At 46.8% G+C, this 24,944-nt stretch overlaps 1 protein-coding gene and 1 long non-coding RNA gene across 2 annotated transcripts; one reads left to right on the top strand and one right to left on the bottom strand.

Annotated features, from left to right (window-relative positions):
- The first annotated feature begins 1,499 nt into the window (after window positions 1-1,499).
- LOC125699742 (uncharacterized) lies at window positions 1,500-7,991 on the top strand. The gene is made up of 2 exons (XR_007379694.1): window positions 1,500-1,577; window positions 3,424-7,991. It is a non-coding gene; the product is annotated as an uncharacterized LOC125699742 (long non-coding RNA).
- HPRT1 (hypoxanthine phosphoribosyltransferase 1) lies at window positions 7,744-23,412 on the bottom strand. The gene is made up of 9 exons (XM_048959583.1): window positions 23,278-23,412; window positions 22,029-22,135; window positions 20,435-20,618; window positions 15,354-15,419; window positions 14,454-14,471; window positions 12,383-12,465; window positions 10,116-10,162; window positions 9,198-9,274; window positions 7,744-8,627 (listed from the first exon to the last, which is right to left on the bottom strand). The coding sequence occupies exons 1-9, from the start codon at window positions 23,302-23,304 to the stop codon at window positions 8,580-8,582; spliced, it is 657 nt and encodes a 218-aa protein (XP_048815540.1). The 5' UTR covers window positions 23,305-23,412; the 3' UTR covers window positions 7,744-8,579.
- Between the last annotated feature and the right edge of the window lie 1,532 nt (window positions 23,413-24,944).

The raw sequence follows: 24,944 nt of genomic DNA, 5'->3' as shown, positions 1-24,944 counted from the left end.
GGAGGATGGCAAAAGGCAGCGCAGTGCCCGCGGATCCCAGAGCAAAGCCCTGAGAGGTGCAGGTGAGCCCAGCAGGGCTGTGGCGACGGCTGTGGGAAAGGAACAAATGTCATTCCTGCACTAATCCGACAGCGAAACCATTTTCCCAAATCTCCCCGCTCGGCGCTGCTGCAGCTCCCCCCAGCCCTTCTGCAAAGCACTGAGTGGGGGTGGGGGGGGATCGGGGGTGGGAACGGGACCGGTTTCAGTGAAACTCATGGATTTCTCAATGCGTGTTATCATTCACTGACATCACGAAACTCATGTGGGCTTTGCCTTCACTCTCTTTCCAGTTGGGTATTTTCCCTGAGCGGAGAAAACTTTCACTAAAACAAAACTGCATTTCTCCCCTGTAAGGAGAGCAGAAACACGGTTTCCCTCCCAGCTTCCGTGGTCAGGGGCCATCGGTGGCTGCATTACATCTCCAGACCAACACAACGCACAGCTCTGGGCTGCCTCCATTGCCCCCCACCTGCCGCACCCAGGTGCCCCTGCATCCCCAGCTCACCCGTTCCCCTCCACCTGCAAACAGCCCCATTACCGCACCCACCCACTCCCACTCTCATTTAGGAGAGGCACTAATTAAGCACACCCTGGGTGGTCCCGCTCCCAGGGAGGGGCTGGAGGTACCGACCCTGGAGGTGTTGAACCGTGGAGGTGCGGCACTGAGGGACGCGTTTATGGGCGCGGTGAGGCTGGGGATCAGAGAGGCCCTTTCCAGCCCTAAGGATTCTACGCTCAGTCCATCCTCTGCCAACGGCACACGCCGACTTGTTCGTGATTGCGGGCACGTTGGTGCCCCAACCCCGCCGCGTGCGATGCTCCCGATGGGCGCTCGGAGCCCGCACGTCCGAGGACGGCTCTGTGCAGCCCCACACTGCGGGGCAGTGCAGCCCGCGCTGTGTTTTCTCGTTCCCCAAACCCCGATTTCGGCTGCGATATTTTCGAATCGGCGGTTTTCTGCAGAAATCCGCCTTCGTGGCTGAAAGCCGCGGGGCAGAGCAGCGCTTTGTGCCTCCAGCAAACAGAGCGGGCAGCTGAAACTCGGAGGGGAGGAGAGAAGGGTCGGCGATTTTGCAGGAGGCTTTACAAACAAATAAACAAACAAACAGCTTTGAAACGACCGTTATGGGGCAAACAACTGCTTTCTCCCCAGAACGGCCCACGCTTGGTGGGTAAAGGAGGGCGATGGCGCTGAGCATCGGCGGCGGCGGGTGCGCGCGGTGCGGGGCTGCGATTGCGGGCAGCTCCGGCCGATGGATCAGAGAACGGCCCGAGCTGGAAGGAGCCCACGGAGCCGCTTTGTCAGCGATACTTTCTCCACCCCCCCGAAGGCCCGACCGCGGGGCGCAGTCCCGGCGCTCCCCGAACCGAAGGCACCGCACAGCCCCCCACCTCCCCCCCCCCAGCACGGCGGGTCGCACCCTCCGCCCCGCCCCTCCCCGCCGCCCCCCCGCTCCCAGCAGCCCTTGCAGACGCCTACAATGAAATTGGCGAAGTTTTTTCGGTTTCGGCGCCATTTTCGAGTGGACTCGGAGGTGAGGACGGAGGGCGGGCGGGGCGCCGGGGCCGGGGCGCTGCAGGGGGCCGCCCCAGCGCCGCTAAACGCTTCCCTTCCCCCCCCCCCCCCCCCCCCCTCCCTCACGGTGTGGTACGGCCCGGCCCAAGGGGGGGTTGAGGGGGGGGGAGGTTCGGGGAGGCACTGCGCGACGGTCCGAACGGCGTTGCAGGAGTGGGGATGGGAGCTGGGGAAGGAGGAGGAGGAGGAGGAAGAAGGGGGGGAGGTGGGGAAGAACAACGGCCCAACCGTCCCCCACCCCCCCCCCCAGCACTGTGAGCACTTTGCGAAGTGAGGGAGGGAGGTGGGGGGGGGGGAAGGCTGGGAAATTTAAAAAAAAAAAAAAAAAAAGGGAAAAAATGAAAAACCAAACTTTTATAAAGCACAAAGGGCAGAGGGGTGCGGTAACAGCGGGGCGGGGCCGAGCCCCCCGCACCCGCACGGACCGTTAAGGCGGGAGCGCGCCCGCGGCTCCGCGCCGCCACCGCGGGTACGGCCCCACGTGCGCGCGCCGCAGGTGTGAGCCGGGCGGGGTGCGGGTCCCTTTAAGAGCCCGTTCTGCACGTGGGGGAGGCGTTCTGTATCGCTGTGCGTGTCGACGTTTTCTTTTTCTTTTATTGATACCAGAAAGTTGAAGCCGTCGGGCTGATTGGAAATAACGGCAGCATATTGGCATTTTTCGCTTTTTTTTTTTTTTTTTTTTTTGTAAAGCTGTTATTTTATCCGTGCAGGAAACGGGAACATCCTGCGGGCGGAGGGGTGGGGGGTTGGTTGGGGGGGTGAGGGGGGGGGGGGGGTTGCGGCTGTGCGCTGCCCCGTGCTGCAGTGCCGCGGGGTTATCCTTCGTGCACCGCCGTCAGATCCATCGGTAGGACCGTATCGGAATGGGGCGGGGGGGGGGGGAGCGAAAATGAGAAGTGGAAAATGAGAACTGCCCGCCTTGGCGGACATCGCTGGAGTTTTAACGGAGCGGTCACACAGATGGGCTGGGGGGGGGGTGGGGGGGGGGGGTGGGGGGGGGGGGCAGGGGGGAGAACGCGGTGCGGGGATTCCTGCGGCCCCACCCGGACGTCTCCCTCCCCCGGCTTCTCCGTGTCTTTCCCTCATGTGATTTCTCATTGCTGCGTCGTTGAGGCTTTGTGCAAAGTGCCCCCCCCCCCTTTTTTTTTCTTTTTTTCGTTGTTTGTGCCTTTGGAACGCAGACAGCTCGGCTGGGAGAGCTGTGATAGCTCCGGGTTGGGTCGGTGTGCTGTTTTATCCCTTCCCTGTGCTTAACCCATATAGGAAATGCTCAATGCTGACTTATTGCAGAGCTCACCCCGTGCTGCAGCGTGCGAGTAGAGGAGGGCGAGTGCGCACAACTGCTCCTCTATGGGATTCTCCTTTCCTTCCCCTCTATCACATTTTTTTTTCCCCTTTCTTTTCTCCTTTTTCCCCTATTTATTTATTCATTTCTGGTTGGCGCTGCTGTTTTCAAGCCCCCCTTCATATCTCAGGGTGGCTCTATCTCAGGGCGTTGGGGCTGTGCTGTACTCCACAGCCCGAGTTGCTGTACTAGGAGGAGCTGCATTGCATTCATGCATTCGTGCACGTTCTGCTCCTCCCATTATATGGGGAATTCACTCCACAGGTGCTGCATGGAGCAAATCCCCCAATTCCAGTCCTGCAGTGCAAATTCTGGGGGGGGAATATTCTCCATATTTAAGGCTGCTGGTGCAGCAAACGGCGTCTTGGTGGAGCTCTGTGTTTTCCCTTAATTGTGTGCCCACCCAACCCATTGTCACTGAAGTCCCAAACCCTTCTCTGCTCTCTGTGTTGCTTTCCAGCTCCCATGTGGTTGGAGGCACTGGCAGGAGGAGCTGTAGCCCACGGCCAGGTGAGGGCAGGTAAGTGCTGGGAGCCTGCAGCACTCGCATCCCATCCCACACCTTACACAGTGAGTGTAGGGCAGCTCACTGCTGTGACACGCAGAGCTCAGAGCCATTCTCCATCAGAAGCACACAGCACTCTCCCAGGTATGTATTTCCCCACCTATCCCAGATTTCCAGCTTCTCTGCGAGCTGCTTGGTGGGCACGTGTTGAAAGCTTTGCAACAGTGTCCTGCACCTTGTCCAGCTACAACCAGGACTTTGCATTACTTAATATATTTATATAAGTGGATGCTACGACTGAGCTGGTTTGCTATTGCCTTTTTAACGTATTTTATTCTGTTTTCTCGAGCTGCTTGAAGAGATGGAAGCAGTGATCCTCCCCATGTGCAGCCCTTCGCAGTGCTGTTGCCGAAGCAGAGCTGAAGCACTGCAGGGCTGCTCTGCTGCACCCCGGGTGGGTTTCCCTTCGGCTGTTGGCTCTTTACAGCACAGCAGTTGCACTTTGCAGAGCTGGAGCTGCTGCCATCAGCACAGAGGACATTGAAGTGATGGAAAAAATACTTTTTTTTTTCTTTCCTTTTTGCCAATATTGAATTGGCTGTTTCCAATAGGCTGGCACGGGCCGGGAGGGCTCTTGAAATCCCGTTCTTCAGTTTGCTAAAGGGGCAGAGCAGCACAGGGGCTGAGCTCCCTGTGGGACAGGCCTGGCTGCTGCCGTCGTTCTGCGCTGCTGTGACGTTGCTTTTTGGGAAAATGAATTGAAGGAAGTTGTCACATAACTGGGGGAAAAAAGTCAAGAGGAAACAAAGAAGTGCGGGCTGTCTGCACAGGTCTGGGCGCTCTGTGCTGCAGCCTCAGCCTCTGCTCTGCACAGGGAATGATGGAGGGTCAGAGGACCTTTATTTTCTGGTTGCAGATGGTTTGTCCATTCTAAAGGTACATGAGCATCATGTCAGCTTGAGGAAAAAAAGCTTTTCCCCCTTTCCTTTCCTTCCTTCTTTCCTCCTTTCTTTCTTTTTCCCTTCCTTCCTTCCCTTCAGCAGTTTAAGGACACACGAGGTTTGCCCTGCTAAGCTGTGCATTCAGCTGCTGGCACTGTGATTCCTGGCCAACAGCTGATGCACCACAGCCCCTAAGGGAAGAAGGAAAGGCAGTGGATCATTCCCCCACAAGCTCTGGGGGTGCAGCTGTGCCATGTTGCAGCACTGTGGGTTTGGGGAGTGGGGTATTTCTGTCTGTTTGCACTGTGTAACTGCTTGTTCTTTGTAGTTGCAGGTTGATAGCACCTGGAAGGCAAAAAAAAAACCCAAACAAAAACAAACCAAATCAACACAAAAGTCCTGAGGTGGTAATGCATGCATGTTCATGTCTTCATGTAGAGCGTTCGTCACTGCCTTATGTCATGATTTACAAATAATAATAATAATAACAATAATAATAACCAAAATACCATTTGGAATGCCAACATTCAGTGGGCTTTGAGGAGATGTAGCAGCACATCATGGTTTGTAGGGACAAGGAGATACAGACCATTCTGGGCTGCCTCATTACCTCAAGGATAAGACAAGAAAGTGAGCTTCTGGTTATCATAGGGGTGGAGGCTGACGTGTCCCCATAGCCCTTAGCTCAGGAGCACGGGGATGTGCAGGTACACCTGTCTGTGGGGTGGCCGTGCAGGAAGGGCTCTGCTCCTCCTGTGCTCTTTGAGTCCATCCCGGGTGGAGCAGTGCCTCCAGAGCAATATTGCTCCACGTTCAGCCTTTTCCCAGCCCCCTCTGATTTGGGGGGTGGATACGGGGGGATTGAAGGCTGTGGGGAGATGCACGGGGCTGGAGAGCTGTCAGCAGTGCTCTAGCAGCACGTAAATACTGGAGTGGGGGATCGCCTGTTGCTCTCCAGTATTGCATTGCTGCTTTAGTGAGGCTGGAAATCAGTCCCTGGCACCTGGGGGTTCTGTGCTGCAGGGGGTGGGGGGGGAACCTATCTCCAGCACCAATAAATCACAGTGAGTAACGAGGGCCTGGTGTCATTAATGGGGTCAGGACTCTGGCATGGGGAGACCGAGCCCTTCCCCAGCATCCTGGGTGGGAAATGAGGTTCTGGGGAGGTGGTGGGAGCTGGAGGTAGGGTAAGAAGCAAGTGCTGTGCCCTTGGCATCTCCCATGCTGAACTACCCAGTTCTGGTGGCAGCAAAGGGGCACCTGTGGGCTGAAGGCTGCTTCCCTTGGGGCTGCACCGCACTACTGGGCCATCAGGGGACATCCATCCTCTGCAGCAGCAGTGAGTCCACGCGTCTTGCAGGTGATGGTGCCTCACTGGCAGCCCCAGTCCTATGCTGTGCTGGGGGTTCTGGTGGCTGGCTGTCCCACAGCAGTGGGTTTTCAACTGTTTCCTGCAATTACTGAATCCCAGTCTAGTTGTGGGGCAGGAGGGTGGTGGGGAAATGTCCCCTCGCTGCTTCGTGGCTCAGCTGTGGCCCAGCAGCACGGAAGGTGAGCACTTCTGCATTTCTATTCTTAATCTTGCAAGTTTTACATCAGTTTTTTGTTTGTTTTTTTTTTTTTAATGCTTTAAAAATTTTGCATCATCATTTTATGTGCAGAGGCAGAGAGTCTGAAACCAGACTTGCTGTGTTGCAGACCACAAAGGCACAGGGGCACAAAGAGGTGGTGTGGGACTGCTTCCTGCCTGCAGAATGCACAGGGAGGGTCACAGGTAGAGGTAGGGGTGCCTTGAACCACAACTGCCCTGAGCAGCAGTGCCATTCCCTGCACAACAGCTACTAGTGAGTAATTCAAGGCTGCACAGACCCTTGCTTTGAATTCTCTAATCCAGGACTTCTCTTTAACACAAAACCACCCCCCAAAAGGAACCACCAGCACAATTATCATACAAGCTTTCTATCACCCCTCCGAGCTCAGCCTGGAGCACCTGTGATCCAGATCACTGCGAGTTTAAAGCAAGATTTTCTCGGTGCTTTCATATACTTTAACAATTGCTCTTCTGCAAGGCCAGCCCCCCAGGCTGCACAGCTCCAGCACCCTTTCCTTGCTCCAACAAAGCCCCTGTTGTGACACCCATCCTCTCCAGCCTCTCACATCGCAGCATTTGAGTAACATCCTACACCAAGGCAGGAAAACACTGCAGAGCAAGAACTCGTGTCAGGGTTTAGTCCTAAAAGATATGAGCAAGTCTCACTGTTTCATTGTGTTTCATGTACTTCTACGCCCCCTTTTGAGTGCAATATCCAGATGCCATCAATTATTCCAGAATGCAGTGATGCAGGAACTATGCAGAGGTTGGAGAGAACATTGCTTTCTGTAATGAGGCCTTCATTCCAATGAAAACTCAAATAGATGTCATAATACTAAAGAGGGTTTGTAGTTTTCTGTGTTGCTTTTTGTGCTTCCTCTCCTCAGCCAAGCACCACCTGCTGAAAGGAAGTCCTGAGCACAGCACAGTTCTCCACACACACACATTCAGAAATGGAATCAGCCTATATAGTGCCATTAGAAAAGCTCTTTGGAACATTAACCATAACATGAACAAAAGTAAATTTCAATTGTGAGCAGTGTTATTTTTCTTACTGATTTGCAACTAGATCTCCAGCACACTGATCATTACACAATTACATGGTGTAAGTTACTCACGTTTTAGGGCTGCCATTAAGAGCCACGGTTGCAACTGAACACACCAAGGGCAGACAGTGCTGCAAGGTGCTTGGAGTGTAAAAAATACTACTCAAAAACCAGGAAACACCTTGCAGAACAGATGACAAATGCTTCATTATGTACCAAGCACTGCCAGCACCAAATCCCAGCACGCAGTGAGTCCATGTGCAAGCACACCAACTGCATAAGCAAAGGACAGAGCAGCACAGCAGAAGGAAAGGTGTGCACTGCCATGGTTAGCATTGCAACAGAAACAAGATGTGAATAAAAGCAGGTACTTACAAATTGGCTGGGTTCTCTCTCCCTGATATGTGTTTAATGAAGGAGTATCTGTCACTCTTCACTGTTGCCAAAACAGGAGAAGGGACAGCACTCGGAATGTTCTCTGAAGTCCAGTTTGGTTACAGCATATGCCAGCCTTCCTAAAGCTTTCCCTCAGGCCTTCATCATCTCCCATAGACAGCACTGCACTGACAGAAAGCTCTGCAGAGGTAACAAACGTGGAGCCTGCCTTCACTGCCAGAAGCACTGATGAAATACGCTGCTGAGAAGAGAATCTCGAGAGTACCTCAATGTACACAGTGAGTGCAATAGATGTGTGGGGCATATTTTAAAGAGAGAGCCTTTATTTAAAGTACTTTGCCTTGTAGTTCTTAGAAAGTAAACATTACAATACTTTTTCTTCTTTTTTTCCCACAAATATATTAAAACTGTTTAAATTTAAAAGGCAATTTCACTGTCTGATGGATATTTTTAAAGAAAAAAAAAATCTGAAAGAAACAGGCAGCTCAACTAAAACTAGACTTCAAACATTCTGTCATTCCATCTCAAAAAAAGAAGAAAAAGAAAAGACATTGTTTTTCACCCAGACTCCTTTTTACAGCAATAAGGCAACTCCAGGAGGTGTCAGTGGCTCCCTGGAGATTACAGATACTGTAACTGGCTGCTTCTCATGTTCCGTAACACCCAAAGGTGCAACTATCCTTTAATCACAATCACATTTGTGAATTAAAATATAAAACTTAAATTACAGCTTTTTAAAAATATTACTAATAGACTTCCCTATCATAAAATGTTTTACATTTACAGTACTCGAACTATTTCAGTTCTGGGTTGATGAGGTTTAAGCAATTTACCACTGCAAGAGTTAGACTCTGGAGCTCACAAACAGCACAACCCAACCAGGGGCAGCAATAGTCGGTAGAGTCATAGTGCAAATCAAAATAAGGAGTGCAGAACTGCACTGGTTGTTTACATTTCTATAATATAAATGAACAAGACGAGATTCTGATATTGTACATGCAATAAGTTACAGTAAGCGTATGACGACGGGGCGTTCTACAATTTCAGCTGGTGTACCAGAGTTGAAGCCAGTGAGAGATAGGACTTGGTAAACAAAACATTTCAAAGCTTTGTAGTCAGAGCACTTCAACCGTGCTTTCATGCTTTGTACTTCTGCTTCCCCGTCTCACTGATCACACAGATATGCTGAAACAAAACATTGAAACCTCCAGTTAGAGACGGAATGTAAGAAGCTGATGTTCAGGCACAGTCAGTACTGCTCTTCTGAAAGAAATGAAAGCATGCCATACAAGTGTCAGCCCTGAAGAGTGTTCTGACACTGCTTGTGCAGAAATCTTCAGCCTGTTTTTGGCTACAAACCTCAGCGTTGCCTTCCTTCTCCTTCCTCTCCCCCCCAGTGTCCATTATAAGGACATGTAAGACCCAGGTGAAGAATTTGTGTCTTAGTACAAAAAGGCTTTCGAGGTCTCCCCTCTTTATTTTTATGGAACTAAGCAAATTTAATGTAGATATCTGGTATGATAAGAAACTGCACACAAACTGCCTCCTCTGTTCTGTGTGAAGCAAAGTAAATGTTAGTTCTACCAGAGCTCCTAACACTGCTGTGCTGCTCTAAGGTTTGCCCTCATCACTGATGGAGTAACCTTGCACCTAGCTGTGATTTACACAGAGGAGGGAGAGCAATGTAAGGAGACTTCCCTTCCTTCCTCCTTCCTTGTTTTAAATGGACAAAAACATATGGGAAAAATTACTTACATTCAAATCTCTGAAGTATTCATTGTAATCGAGGGCGTATCCCACAACAAATTTGTCTGGCACTTCAAATCCAACAACTAAAAAAGAACATAAGTCACCAGTATGTTAGAAAGGAATTTCCTCGAGTTCACTAGACCTTTTCACGCACACAACTTGGAATTTTATCCACACATAAGCTGCTTAACGTTTCATTTCTTCCACTCAAGTATCCTCAGCTTCATACTCACGTTATTTTAAACTTCTGACATTTTTTGTTGATTGAATTCAACTAAAACGAAATTAAATAGGTTTATGTTTTGATCCCTAACGCATAACGGGCATGGCTCTAGCAAGACAGCCCTTGGACAGCTGGGCAGCATCCGTCCAACTGCACAGCCTGTAAGACAACCTAAGGAGCATGTGAATGAGGCTTCCATCAGCATTGTACAGTCTTGGAAAGGAGAAGGAAGAGGATGCGATCCTGTGGCTGAATTCACTCCATTTCCATTGTGAGAGTGCACAATCCACATTAACAAGAATTTGGCCTCAGGAATGGGGATAAAACACACATCCCTCCCTAAGGAGCTTCCAAATGGCACTGGGTGGCTTCATTTAGGCACCTGAAACACTCCCCAAAGTGCCAAAGGTGAGTCAGCAGGTTTAGCTGAGCAAAGTCTTGACTGCTTCTAAGCATGGAGAATTTACAAATGAAAGTGGATTCACAAGGACCAAAATATCTAAGTCTTCATTTCATATAGTAAACTAATTGCAAATATTTAAACTCAAGTTGCTGTTCTTCTTTGGTTGTTTTTTTGTTTGTTTGTTTGTTTTCTTTTAAAATCAATCAAAAACCATTCATGAAAACTACCTGCACGTGGACTGTGGCACAAAATATCAACGTACTTTTAAAAATGAGCAGTGGTTGTCAGAGTTACTTACAGTCTGGCCGATATCCCACACTTCGAGGAGTTCTTTTGACCAACAAACTGTCAAATAAAATCAAAGTAAAATTGAAACACGGCAATGCACCATGTAGGACTACAGGAAATTGTGATGAAGTCAACCTGGATTTCACTTCAGTGAGCCTCAACGTGTGGAATTGAAAGCACAGCCATAAAGGTTTTAAACATTTTTCCTTTGCAGGTGCAGCTGATCTCAATGATAAACTCAAAACTTTGTAGAATCACTAAAGGTTTGCAGCTTAAAGGATAACTACAAAGTCTGCAAGAAAGAGGCTGGGAGATCTTAATCTGTATGGATTTTTGTTGCCAAAAGTGACTTAGTGAGGCTTTCTGTGTGTTAAGAAATTTCAGGTGCAAGCACTTGAGCTCACAGGTGAAGAGGTGAAGAGATGGGATCCAGCCAAACCAGCTGGATTATCAGCATTACGAAGCAAAATCAGTTGGTTTAATACCACCTCAATTGCACAACGTGTCCTCAGTTGTTTTTCACTGGTAATACTAATTACCCCTATAAAGAAAAGGTTAACAGGTCTTGATGCTCAGCTGATACAAACCAGTTCCACTTTCCCAGAATTAAATGTCAGAGGTGTAAGAAACAGGAAGATAGAAGATACAGAGCTGGGGTACTGCAGCAGATAGAGATGCCTCGCTAGTTCAGTTTGAGTCGCTCTTTATTCAGTTGAGCACATCTACCTTTCAGAAGACAACTCCACCATCCTGACATTTGTTTGTATCAGAGAGTGAGACAGACTTTGGGAGGAAAGGAAAAGGTGGGTGATGGCCGAATGCACAGACAGAGCAACATAACTCTGTATTTGCAGACCTCCTCCCTTCCTGGATCACCTCTGAAGGTGAGACTTCATTTGTCACATCCACGGTTTCAATTCTAGACATTCTGTTTCTGAAACTTCTACTCCAGGCTTAACTCTTGAGTATTGTGCAGGCCTTGATCAAACAAACCCCAATTAGTGTTAGCATTAATTCACATTTCCCTGCTGCAATTGATTAATTGTCAGAGAGAAAGAAAACAAGAAAAGAAAGGCATGGGAACCAACTAAGAACACCACACTTGAGACTACCCAGTGACATCGTGCTCAGCCTTTGAAGACCCAGCCCACTGCAACAGGTTTAAACAACATGGAACTGGACTTGGCTGATGCTGTTTCATACTCACCATGTGTACTGACTGCAGTGCTAAGGTACTGAGCAGCAACAATTGCTTAACATTTGGTACATTTAACCAGGCCAGGAAGAAAAAGCTCACCTTCAGCAGGTCACCTTTGGATTATCAGCATGAAGAGCTGTTCTAGTACATCTAACAACTGCTTCAACATCGTTATGGCAACACAGCTGATCAGATATTACACACAGCTCTGGTTTATCTCTAATCCCCAGCACTCATTATGCTTTTATTGCAAAATACACAACTGTAGCATAGGAGTATAAAAGATGCCATTTAAAAAGATGTAGGAGGAATGCTGATATTAGCTGTTATTATTATCCACAACATTCCTTATTAAATTTAAATTATTCAATTAGAAAATGTTTCAAAACTAATTGATTAAAGATGCAACTAAGTAGAAAAGCCTGGAAGAGCATATGGCTGGGTGACTCTCACAGAGTGACCTCTAAAGCTCAGCTACACTACACACCCTACACAAACAGTAATGTCAGCATGCAAACTAATTTAATTCTACAATTACAGGCACCAGACCAAAAAAAGATCTTCACTGCACAGATACACCACTGAAATATACTGAAACTGCAAACAGTGCAAACAGAAATATGCTCAGATAGACACTGACACATGGAGATAACCACTTATTTTTTTAAATCCTAATCTCCATTAAAAGTCTGTATTTATGAACTCTATTCATGTTGAAAATCCTTCTGCCATCGCTAGGGGGTGATTTCTTTAAGCTCAAAAATTTTCGTTCTTCCATTCTAAACCCAATTTAGACAGCAGACATCAAGGAGCAATACGTGTCCCAGGCACGCACAAGCTATCCCTTCCTGAGACAGAAGGGTTTTAAGCAATAGGATTGGAGAGAATGGTGTTTCTGCCTCGTCACAACAAGCAAAGTGTAATTTATACACTGAGCTCCAAGTGCATCGCATACCATTTCTGAAGAAGTGCTCCTTGCTGTTTGTGTTTTATGGGAATGTATTCTACATTACCTCTTTTCACACTGTGCTCAGTCTGAAGGTGAAATACAGCACAATTAACCACAATTAGAAGCTTACCTGGCCACCTTCACCATCTTTGGATTGTACTGCTTTAGTAGAGACAGCAACGTTTTCATTGTTTTCCCAGTATCAATGATATCCTGAAAATCAAAACGCCATGTGAGAGCGAGTATGAAACCTGTCAAAGCAGCACTTTGAGTTTTTAATGCAGGAATTGCTCATCTGCAGCAACAGGAACACACACTGTAGCAATACTGTTCACCATGTGCTGTGAGGGAGATGGAGCACCACGCTGTGCTCAAGGCACGGCGCTCAGGAAAGAGATCACAGCAGTTCACAATGGCTCTTAATTCTTATGGACAACTACTTCATAAGCATGAACTGTGACCTTCCTGGCGCCTCTGGCAGATCTTATGGCTCGTGTTCCTTGCAGCAATCAGACAAACAATGTCTAATTCTCACACTGTAAGCATAGCATCCATCTTGCAGCTGAGCTCAGAGACACTTGCATACAACAGAAAGAAAAGGAACATAAGAAGGGAAAACAGTCACAACTCATTAATGTAATTAAAAAAAGATAAAAAAGAGGAGTGCAATTTACATTACAGATTTTAGAAATAAAGAAAGAAACTGTACTGGTAATACCTGGGTGCAGTTTGACAGTTTCTATTTGGATACACTAAACTGAAGTTTGATGCATCACTTTAATTCCACTTACTACATAGATAAGCAGAAAAAAAGAGTCTATGACTCACAACTGAAGCACCAGAAATGGATATTCTATTTGGACTGACAGATCACAGGATGTCCAGAGGGACAGCCCTCACCCTGGCTGGAACTTGGAGCTTTATTTGAAGTGAAGAGGCAGATAACACAGAAGTAGCAATGCTTACTCTATCATCTCTTGATTTCTGCTTATTTTCTCAGGACTCTCAAATAAAATACATCAATAAACACATCAGTGTCAACAGAGCACCTGTCAGCTATACCACCTTTAACACCTAAGGCTTTTACTCATGGTTATCAACTCAAGAAAAAGACAGATATACATGGATAAAAGCTGACATATAAACAAAAGCAACCACTTCTGTGCTCTCAAGTCAAAATAAAAGTTTTAGTGATCTTGTGTTGTTTGATTATCTGGTTTTTGAAAGCAAATCTCCATTTCATGGGGGTTTTTTTGCACATGAAAGGATGCTGTATGGAACATCTTAGTGCTCTGTGCAGAAGATACTGTTCAACTGCAACAATGGTGGTTGGTCAAAGGGCTTATATTTGACAATGCATAAGATGTCACTGGAGAGGTGATGCACTGAACAGATGAGAAACTAACCCACTTAGCTGCCTGGCACTTTAAAGGCATACATTCATCTGAAATGGAGCAGATACACAATTAAATGCATCTGCCTATCTGAAGCAAAATACTCTTCAAAGGAGAGCACTGGTCACAGATGACTGCTGTATACATATTAGTTTGGTTTTAAAACTGAACATGCTTCCTGTGCAACAATATGACAGAAGGGAAGAGCTTTCTCTTTGGTTGCTGAACTGGTTGCCACTGCTGTTCCTGTGCTTACCAACAAAGCCACTCCAATACCTGCAGCCTAAAAACATTGTTACACTGCACATTCATTTTTCCTGTCTAGTGCTTCTGCTTCCCCATCCTGCAATCAGCCATCTTACTCAAGGGCATCCTCTGAACATAAGCAATGCTGTCCAACAACAGAGAGGTGTGAAAGCCAGAGCGAAGCAACAGGACCTCCCAGGAAATCACACTCAGCTATAGGTAGTGCTGCCAGTATCATCCCAAGAACAGCAACGAGACAGAGGTATGGGAATTAGCAACAGCAAAATGCTGATTAGAAATCAGCATTCTCCATGTCTCTGTTCTCTAAACAATTCATCCACAGGGCTGGGCTTCTTTGTTTTTTCACTATTCTTGGATATTCCTACCAGGAACTTCCTTCTGCTCTTCAGTTTAACTTCCTAGCTTGCCAAAACACTACCGTGCTTAATTTCACTTGGCTCAGGTCACTTTTTAATAAGAATTTTAAAAAGTCATAATAAATCATGACAAGTAAGAACTGACAGAATCACAGAAAACTCTGAAGTGAAACACAATACTTACTTCTACAATTAAAACGTTCTGTTGGAAAGAAAAAAAAAAGATAAGAATCCATTAGTATTTAAAGAATACACAATTTCTAATATATCCTACAACTTTTTAATTTCATTTTTAATGCAGTTAAATATTTGTACCATGATTTATGCATGTCTGGCCATGTAACAGTGGATCCTACTTAGCTCACATTTCTGATGCTGCAGTGGCAATCAGCCTCAGTATCTCATGCCAGGTCTTTAAATTCTCATAATGCAGTGTCGTGCTATAAAGCCAAGCAGCTTTGTCCCACCTCAGGCCTTCACACTGAAATGCATCACAATTTTTTAAAGACTGCTTGTATGTAATCAAAAGGGGAAAGCAATGAACAGGAGGCAGCGGCGTTTTGCTCACAGATACCCAGCTCAACGACCTCTGTACAGCCACTGAAGAAAAGCAGACTCCCAGTTGACATTCTCTGCATTTCCCTCTCTCTTTGTAACCTGTAACAGGACCCTCAGCTCCTAACCCAGCAAGTTACGTGCCCAGGCAGGGTGAGCTTCCTTCACTACCACACTGAAACATCAGCACAGTAAATAAATAATGCCACACTCTTCTAAAGGAAGCTTAAAGACAACAACCCTGACAAGACTGCTCTTCTCTGGGAACACAGAGAAACAAATACCCTGAATATGGCTCATACTGCAGACACTGAATAAATATACACTTACTTTTAAGTTAAAACTAAACCAATGGCTCTGGTGGGGCCTATGCATGTCACAAAATTACAGCAGTGACTACTTAAAATGAAACATACCCATTTCCCTTGAAAAAACTCTATTATCCCTACATGTTGAGAAAGCACACCGTTGCCTGGGTTCTTTGGAGTTGTTTCCTTTTTGGTTTCTGTAAACACACAAAGAACCATACCTTTCCAGTCAAGGTTGAGAGATCATCCCCACCAATGACTTTTATATCTCCAGTTGACTGATCATTCTAATAGGAAAGAGAAGGGAGAGCATTAGCATTACCAGAATTGAAGTCATCTTTCTTCCAATAAATACCACAACTGCAAAGTACATAATGAACCAGTATTAATGCTACCAGTAGCATCTATTCACTTAGCAACTACAAGTAAGAATAAGAAAAATGAGCTACAAAACAGCCAGGGAAGCATGACTGCCTATTTTACAACAAAGGGTAATAATGGTCTAATAATTTGGTTTAGAAATTAAGCAGTAACACAGATTCCCAATGCTACCACTACAATAGTGCTGTTTCAGCAGAACTGGGCTTTGACACAGTCCTCAAGGAGCTGTTACATAGAGAAAGTGAAAAACAATGACGAAGAGCACCTCAGACCTCTGACATTTATTAAAGCTGACTTCAAAGCTCAGCAGTGCCTCACATCAGATGTGATAAGCTCACTGCTGCACTACTTATGGGTGATGCCATTATCCTACAATTTAACCATTTGATCTTTTAGGACCAGAGGGAATGGCTTCAAGCTACAGCAGGGGAGATTCAGGCTGGACATGAGGAAGTATTACTTTTCAGAAAGGGTGGTCAGGCACTGCAATGGATGCCCAGGGAGGTGGTGGAGTCACCGAGCCTGGGGGTGTTCAAGGAAAGGCTGGATGTTGTGTTGAGGGACATGGTTTAGTGGGAGCTATTGGGAATAGGTGAACGGTTGGACTGGATGATCTTTTAGGTCTTTTCCAATGTTTGTGATTCTATGATCCTATGAAAGTTTATATCTCTTGTCAAACTGTCTTCTCACAGCTCCTTACCACGTATCTTCCCTTTAGAAAGAAAGCCTTTCTTATTTTGCTGCCCTGTATCAAAGCCTAATCTTGCTGCATGATCAGTTCCTTCCCTAAAACCAGAAATAGTAGATATAGAAGGAAAGAAATGGCCACATACAACCTCCTGCTTTCACAGATAGGTATTCAAGGACAGGTATTCACCTGTATGAATTGCAGAGAAAACCTGAAAGTGTTATCACAAAAAAAAAAAAAGAAAGGAACCAAATGATTTAGGGAGACGCAGACACTGACTGTACAGTGTGTAACACAGGGATTACAGTAAAGAGAATAAGCATTGAAATCCTTTGGGCAGTGATGTCAGTGCTCTCGGATAACGAAGTGCTGACAGCTTGGGGGGATGTAAAAGCAGATGGTTAAACCTGGAAATACTTCCTGTGTATCACTCCTACAGCACAATACTGAACATCCCCACCCGCAAGCCAACTATTAGGAAAAGCATCTTTACAGTTTTAACTGTATGTTTTAAAGATAACAGCTGTTAGAGTCATACTGCTCCTTTGGATGAAAATATTTGGCTGCTCCAGCACTTCCATCGCAGCAGAACAGAACCAAACTGAACAACATAAATAATATAATATTATAGTGCTGTGCTGAAATAGTCCAACAACAGGATGCCCAAATCATCCCAGCAGACACGCAGAATGCTGTGGGTGCCTGAGACACTGCTTAGACAAACCAGAAGAATGCAACTGAGTGAAGCTCTGCGTTCATTATGCTGAGGGGCAGCTCCTGCCTTCACCCCATCTTACAGTTCTCTGAAACGACAGCTTCTTTGAGCTCTTCCTCATGTTGCAGGATTCTCTCTTACCTATTCCTCCGCTAACACGGAGTTGATCACTGTTCCATGGAAGCATCGTTCCTTATGAAAGAAAGATGCAGAAAGAAGCTGCAGATATTTGTTCCATTAGTGAGGGGCACAGATGATAGCCCAGCACTCGGCACACACATTAAGACGAGTTTCCTGGTCACCTCCCCGGCTTCAAAGCAACACACTACAATCAAAGGAGAGCACCACAGAACTCTGCAGAACACTGTAAACCTCTGGATTGTGCATATTCAAATGTAAAGACCAGCAGAGAATGATTTGACTGACAGCAACTTTCCTCCTCCTTCCCACCAAGAGCCATACAAATTGCTACACTTGAACACAAATCACAAATCATTAATGACATATTTACCTGCATTCCTATGCAGGCACTGAGCTCCAGAGCAATTAAAGGATAAAAAAAAAACGGTTAACGAATTTCCAATGCTGGTTCTAACCAGCTTTCCACTGGAACGAACTTTGTTTAATAATTAAGTGATGTTTTAATTATCTTCAGGCCTATTATTTCGGATTTCAGTACTGGTAAGACTTTAATGCTCTGTGGCTTAGCACAGAAGAGATTTGCTGGTTAGATCTGTTTTCACTGCGACTTCATTGTCACTGCTGGAAAATAAAAGCAACACTGAACTGCAAGATCAGAACTCCTTACCAGTGACTCAGCCATCACCTTTTGTAAAAGCACTGAAGTTCCTCACACTGTTTGCTATGAGGCTTGGGTAGCACGAGACCTTTCAGAGCGCTGCCTCCATCAGCCCAGTGAGGTTCTACCTCAGTGGTGTTGTGCTCCATCAAAAAGCCCAACCTTCCCCAGTGATGTGCAGCACACCTGCTGACTTCTGGCTGCCCTTCCTGACTCCTCATCAGCGACTTCAGCCCACCTCTAGACACAGGAGGCTGGTGAAAAGCCATGCTTTTTGCACAAACCAAACAAACTGCTTGTCAAGAACACAGCGATCCAGTTCTGATCACAAACATTGTCTCTCCATTTCTTAGCAGCTTGCCAGATCATTACCATCCACTTGTAAGCACTTTGAAAGCAGGAGTCAGAAGCAATGGTTAATCACAGCATGATTATCTCCATATCCTTTGAGAATTATTTCTGGGTGCTGTCACACCAGGAACTTTGCTTTATGAAACAAATAACCCACAAGCTTGCAAATATTAAAAGATGGCTTTCAAATAAGAATAGCACATCAACTGCATTGATTTTAGAACCATGATACAAGTTGGGCTGCTTTATTTGAGCAGTTGTGGTATTTTTAACATCACACACCCGGCCTGGCAAGGCAGGCAACACGACCAAGCAATTGCATCCCAAGGCAATGACAGGAGAGCTCCACTTCTAGCTGCCTGCTATGGTTTGTGAAGGTTTTCTCATCCCTGAGAATGCCAAGTCCTTCATTTAGTAAAGCACGAATAGAAATGATGGAGCCAATCTAGCACTGCAGGACTATCAGTAATGGAAAACCTGGTCAGTCAGCAACAGAGGGTGAGAGTGTCCTAACACCCAGTCTATCAAGCTGTGCAATCTAAAGAATACAAGTCTGGATATTAATAACCACCTAAGAGAGTCAACAGCAATGAAATGCTCATAAATACCGCCTTGGGGGAGGCATCAGGTAACTGCAGCTCCTCCTCTACAAGAGGAAAACTTTCCTCTATAGAACTGGCTGACAAAACCAAAACCCTGAAGCCAACACCTAGAGCAAAACATTCTGCTTAGACAGCTTTCTGTGCACATTTCTCTCCTTTCTCTTCATTTAATCCCTTCTGCTACCAAAAACAGGCTTATAATTTCCATTACTTATTTTGCTGCTTATTTCCTGATCAGAATCAAGGCGCCATCGTTACGGGTGACAATAAACAAAAGCAGCAGCATCAAAGCACTGCCCAATGCACAAAGCTGAACAAAGAAAGCTTACTGGGGAACAAGACTGACTTTTCAACATGATTTTTTTTTCAGGTGTTTCACAACATTTTTCCAACAGTTTGTTCCAAGTTATTTAGGAAGTGGAGAGAGCAGAAGGGTGGGGTGGTCTCATATTGTTTTTAAATACATCAAATAAGTTACTGGATGTGTCCCTTGAAGAAAGCAGAAGGTAGAAATTTCCTTGCCAACAAAGGTGGGTCTCATCATTTCCTATGCTGCCCAGCGTTGCCCTGCAATAGAAACATCCAGCTTGCTGACAGGCGCTGTGTGGACACGTGGTGGCTGTGTAGGATGGGCAGAGGGAGCCAGAACCTTCTGCAGGGAGCAGAAAGGGAGCACCATGCAGCTGCTGCCACGTGCAGAGAGCTTCCCAGCTATGTGGGGATGGCTTAATGAGATGAATGATGAAGCTGACTTTCTAATTTAGCAACCTCTGTTTTTTCTACTCGAGCAGGCAATGCTCTGTGACTGTGACAACAGCTCACACTGCTGACCTGAATGCAAGGGTGCTGAGACACACAGCACAACCTTCGGAAACAACTTTTTTTGGCACCACAAAGTGAATTTAAAAAAGCATTAACTGTTTCCACACTACAGGTGGTCTGATGGATGACCTCAAAAATACCCTCAAACTATCAGACTATCAAGAAAACACAAGACTCAGCTGCTAAGTCAGCAAACAGAGAGTGCAGACATCCGCCTCTTCTCTGACCTCACAACAAAATCTCATACTTCCTCTATCAAAAAATTACCCATTATCTCATGCTCCATTTTCCCACAGAGTCAAATAGAATCATAAAACTGCTCAGGTTGGAAAAGGCCTTAAAGATCACGAAGCCAAGGCAACCTGCACACAGTTACTGTGAGGTAGCACCTTACTCTGTGGCCACTAACCATAAATCTATGCGTAGGAATCTAGTATTTCCTTATGGCCAAACATAATTAATTTGTTCACTGTTCAGTTGAGCAAAACAAAAGATGATAAAGGGAACTCAGGTACAGCCATGTTTGCAGTTTCGCAATCTTTCAAACCAGTGAATGATGTCTGAGCCACATCAACATTTCTGGAATTCTTTTTTTTGTCACAATATTTGCAGGACTCTCCTCTGTATTATTCACAGCATTAGAGATGTGGAAGAGAAGAGAGGAAATTCTTGAACGTATAAAGGACACAGCAAAGGTCTCTTTGCTCTAAATGAGGACTTTACTGAACTGAGGATGTAAAGACTAAAAGCAAACAGATTATATAAGATAGGCAAAGAGCAAGTTAACTTGAGACCACCGCTTTTCCCCTCTTAATTCTCTCATTTTTTTATATGACATGAGCACATCTAGGCAGCTTTCACAGTATCTAGTGACAATACGGAACTGTGTGGTTAACTAGAAGTTAGTTTATACAAAAATAGCAGAGTACTGCAGATATACTTACACAGTAACTCTTCAACCTAATGAAGTCCACAGTCATGGGGATTGATTTGTCACTGTTTCTGTTCAGTGCTTTGATGTAGTCTAACAAATCAGCAAAAAATTTATAGCCGCCCTTCAGTACACAGAGAGCTACAATGTGGTGTCCTCCCATGCCCTTCATAATTTCACGTGCCAGTCTCTCTGTCCTATAAAAAAAAACAACACAAGAGTTAGCTGTCATAACACATTCTATTTGCTTACCCTCGCAGTATTTTGTCTTGCAAACAACAGCAGCAAACACATGCAAACTCAGAAATGGATTTTCCTTAGAAATGTTTGCCTACCACTTCAGCCACTTTTACACACTACTGGCCAACCCAGTTTTGCTTTTCAAGGTTAATCAAACAGTAACGCTGCCAAACTCCTCTGTTTTCATACTTCATGCTCAGCCAAAGCAAATCTTAACACTCCGAAACTGTTCCTCTGGCAGATAAACCACATAAAGGTTTCCCCTTTCAAACATAGGTTCAACTTCCATGCAAAGAGCAAAACAAATCAATACATACAGACAGCAGCCCTCATTGACCAACGAGCAGGAGAACTCTCTAACTGTAAATAACAGCTTTATATTTTGCCAAGCTGCAAATCTGTCCCAACTGCAAAGTACAACAACAAGGCAGAGCAAGAGAACACTGACCTGCTTTTCTGCAATCATTGTTTCTAAATTTGTACTGCTGTTTATCTTAGAAAGCATGGTACACATTTACAGAGCAGCAGCAGGTTACTCAGGGAATGCCCACCACTATAAACTTCACTTCCATTACTCAATGATGTGTACTTGGTCCAATCTTTTCCTATATATGGTCTTCCATTGCAAAGTTATTACAGCATTTACAATTTAAAGAAACAAAACATTTTATAGGAACTATATTAGTTTAGGTTAGGATTAGTTTAACCTAATTGATCAGCACTACACACAATCCAGAAGCATTCCTATTCTTAAGGCCTGTCAGAGATCTCCTCAGAACCGCTCTGAATTTGCTGCTCATTCTAACAGGAGCTAGGCAAGCATCACAAAGGGAAATAAAACAAGATCTTATGTCCTCATGGACCCATTCTTGACAGCATGAGATAAAACCTGCAGAGCACCCTGCAGATTTCAGCAACCACAGGTGACAAGGTTGGACCCCCCAGCAAGCAGGGGATGCTGGATATTGCTTATCTATCACAGCAACACAGCAAAGTCTACAATGGTGTGATTAAGAACTTATGGTTGTTAATATCCTAGGGAAGTTCAGGAGACTCTAATCGTTTCAGATTGAACTAGCACAACAGGTAATGTGCTCTCAGTAGGTTTTAAGAAGGTAAAACATCAGAGAAACTCTGTGAAGATGTCGCAGGTTGCTACATACCTCCTTGTTTCTTTTGAGGATTACAACAAATTTCCAAACAATTGTGTAACTGCAAAAGCACAAACTCTTAGAAACAAGGAACAGCGAATGAACACATGTACTACTTAGTCTCTGATTAAATATAGCCTATTTAGACAGTCACCAGGCAGCAAGCTATCAGTGGCAGTGCCATGGAACCAGTGCAGTGTCTGAAGGCAAACAAACCTGTCCATGATGAGCCCATGAGGAATATAGACTTTCTCCAGATCGTCCGCATAATGTTTCGGTATGCAGAACAAGTCCAGGTCGTAACCTTGTTCATCATCGCCAATCTGAAAAGGAAATCAGGTGAGATTTCTACCAAGACTTATAGAAAGCCTGCAGTGAGAAAGTGCAGATCTTCTGCTTTATCCAACACGTTACACTCATTGGGATCACCTGATTTTTTTCCTCTACAGAAGCATTAGTCACGGTGAACACAGCAGAAAGCGTCAGCCTGCAGGAATTGTCTGAAACACTGCAGAAAAATGGAAGTCCTACATCCTGCCTGATCTTATTTCATTGAAAAAAAAAAAAACAAGCAGCTTTTTGACACCTAGGATTTTAGCGGTGTAACGCAAAACCTGCACTGGCAACTAAGCGGGGAGGCCTCCGAACGTGGGCATCCACATCACAGCAAGAGCTCACAGCCGGCCGTCGGTGGGGGACGGCTGCGGGAAGGGGGCAAAACAAGGGCTGGGGATCACAGTGCTCAGAGATCCCGAAGCAGAAATCAAAGCTCTACTTCACAGCTGCGGGCACATCCCCTGCACGGCATAGCCCGCAACGCGGGTACGCGTGTATTAATTAGGCCGAGGGATTCATACACGCATATGATTACACGCCCAGTGCTGCGGCTGGGGGCACAGCATCAGAGCGGCACGAGCTTTAAGCCAGCCGCAAGCGGACAATGACGGCGTGCTTCGTAACCGCTCCGCTTTCCGGTCCCGCAGGTGGAGGCTCTCACGCACAAAACGAAGCCGAGGCTCCGAGGCACGCCGACGTTTCCTCCTGCGGGGCCGGGCGCCGCCAGCAGCGCGGGGTTCGGCCGCACGGAGCGGCACCTCAGCGCGCGAGGAGAAGCGACAGGAATAGGAAGCGGCGCCGCGCCGGGCAGCGCGAAAGGAAGTTATTTCGGGGCGGTTCTGGAGCTGCGGATCCGGCGTTTCCGACCATCTCTCCTCCGGGAGACGCCGCCGCGAGCACGGCCGGCGGGGCGGCACGGCGCGGGGAGCGGCTCCGCACACGCGGCGGCCCGGCCCGTTCCTGCGGGCGGCGGCGGGCCGAGCTCCTCAAGGTGACTCCGCACCGCCCGCGCGCGGAGCCGAGGCCCGGAGCGACCCGTCCCGCCCCGCGGCACCCCGCTCCGCGCAGCCGGGCCCGGAGACGCGGCGGCATCGGGAGCGCCGCTTCCCCGCCGCGGGCCCGCACTCACCACGATGCAGGGGCTGTGGGTCGCCATGGAGCGGCGCGGCCCGCCGGGCAGGCTGCTGAGCGGCAGCGAGGAGCGGACGGAGGCGCTGCGCCCCGCGGCGGCCCCGGCGCCGCCCCCGCGCTCCCCGCCCTCAACATGGCGGCGCCGCCGTACTGCGCGGCTTGGCGCGGAGCCGCGCGTCGTCAGGGCGTCCGCGATAAGCGCCTTCCCGCTTCAAGGCTTCCGAAGGGCTCTCGGGGCTCGGTCCCCGCGTACGCAGCTGTCTGTGTTGCGGGGTTTTCTCCGACGACTGACCGAGTGTGCTACCGTGCTGCGGGAACGGGCGCCGGTACCGTAGAGAGTAACGGTACTCTCACCTGACCGTGCTTGTGCTTTTTCACTTTCCTACAAACAAATGGAAAAGGATGCCCTGCACCCCCGCCACCTCCCTGCGCTGAGTGATGTGAGAGGTTTCCCGTTAAATGCATCTGTGCGTCTCCATGTGATGAAGACGGGGCTGAGCTGCCTCCAGATCTACACGGAGATGTACATCAGGCAGTTCTAGCATTACTACTGCGTTCCAGAAGCCACTTTGAGCGTTCCTTTGTACAAAACACCCCAGTAAGCAAATGTTAGCATCAGGCATCACCCCGAGCAAGTGGAGCAGTGTTGCACACAGGTGTTCAGCTATGATTTGGGTGGGTGAGCTCTGCATTAGGAGGAAGAAGCCTTTATCAAGTTGCCTAGAGCAGCAGAGTGAAATACAGCCAACAGCTCGCTAATATCAGCTACATGTCATAGCTGGCCTGTTTCCAGACGGCTGGGAAAAACAGCAGCTGCCCTGATGAGTCCATGGAGAGCCTGACATTACTGGGCATGGAGAGCCTGACATTACTGAGTGTTTCAGGATCTGCTTTGATTTGAGTTATCTAAGACATTTCTCATGAATGACTGATATTAATGTGGGCTATTCAAAGGAACATCCAACAGCATCTTTCTGATTGCATGCAAAAACCGTTGGCACTGAGTTCTGTGCCATTTCTCCCGAGAGGACAAAAGCATCAGCCCTTTTTTGCCCTTCTGGGTGAGCACGTTCTTTGTTCTTCCTGCCAACCAGCACATTTCTAGATTCAAAGCATTCCTGATCCTGCTGGCACCACATTATGGAGGGAAGCACAGATTTACAAAAGCAGAAATATTTGCTGATATTACAGGAAGTTGGTTAGCTGAGATCAGCAACAGATTTAGTAGATGACCAGTTTTTTTGTGTTTGTTCATATGGGAGCCATCAATGTTTCCAGGGCAGGGTGAAGAGAAGGGATTTGGAAGTATCTGGAAGCTGTATGTTTTCTGCCTAGATGATGCGAAAGGCTGGAGAGCCAATGCTGTGATTGCTCTGGAAGGAGAGATAATTTAACAAATAATGTTTTGTCTCAACTCCTGATTTCATAATTATTTTATCCAGGAATATCTTAGTGCTCAGGCCTGGCAAGTCACAGCCTGTGTGACTGGCAGTGGTGTGTAACTTCATTAACTCATTTATTAAAACCTGGCTTGGTGAAACCGTGTTCCCCCCAGTGCTGGGATACCCAAAGAAAATAACTGAGTATTCATTTTTGGGAACTTGTGCTTGAAGTATGTACTTTAAATCTGATGTGATATAAACCTGGTGTAGGGAACCTGCTTTG

Source organism: Lagopus muta, chromosome 13, assembly GCF_023343835.1.
Source record: "Lagopus muta isolate bLagMut1 chromosome 13, bLagMut1 primary, whole genome shotgun sequence".
Taxonomy (NCBI): Eukaryota; Metazoa; Chordata; class Aves; order Galliformes; family Phasianidae; genus Lagopus; species Lagopus muta.
This window is presented reverse-complemented; position numbering and strand designations above follow the sequence as displayed.

Coding starts and splice junctions, on each gene's coding strand:
- HPRT1 (XM_048959583.1), bottom strand. CDS start 23,304: ATGGCGACCCACAGCCCCTGCATCGTG. Junction 22,136..23,277: donor CCCACAGCCCCTGCATCGTG/GTGAGTGCGGGC, acceptor TTTCCTTTTCAG/ATTGGCGATGATGAACAAGG. Junction 15,420..20,434: donor TTAGGTTGAAGAGTTACTGT/GTAAGTATATCT, acceptor CTTTCCTATTAG/AATGATCAGTCAACTGGAGA.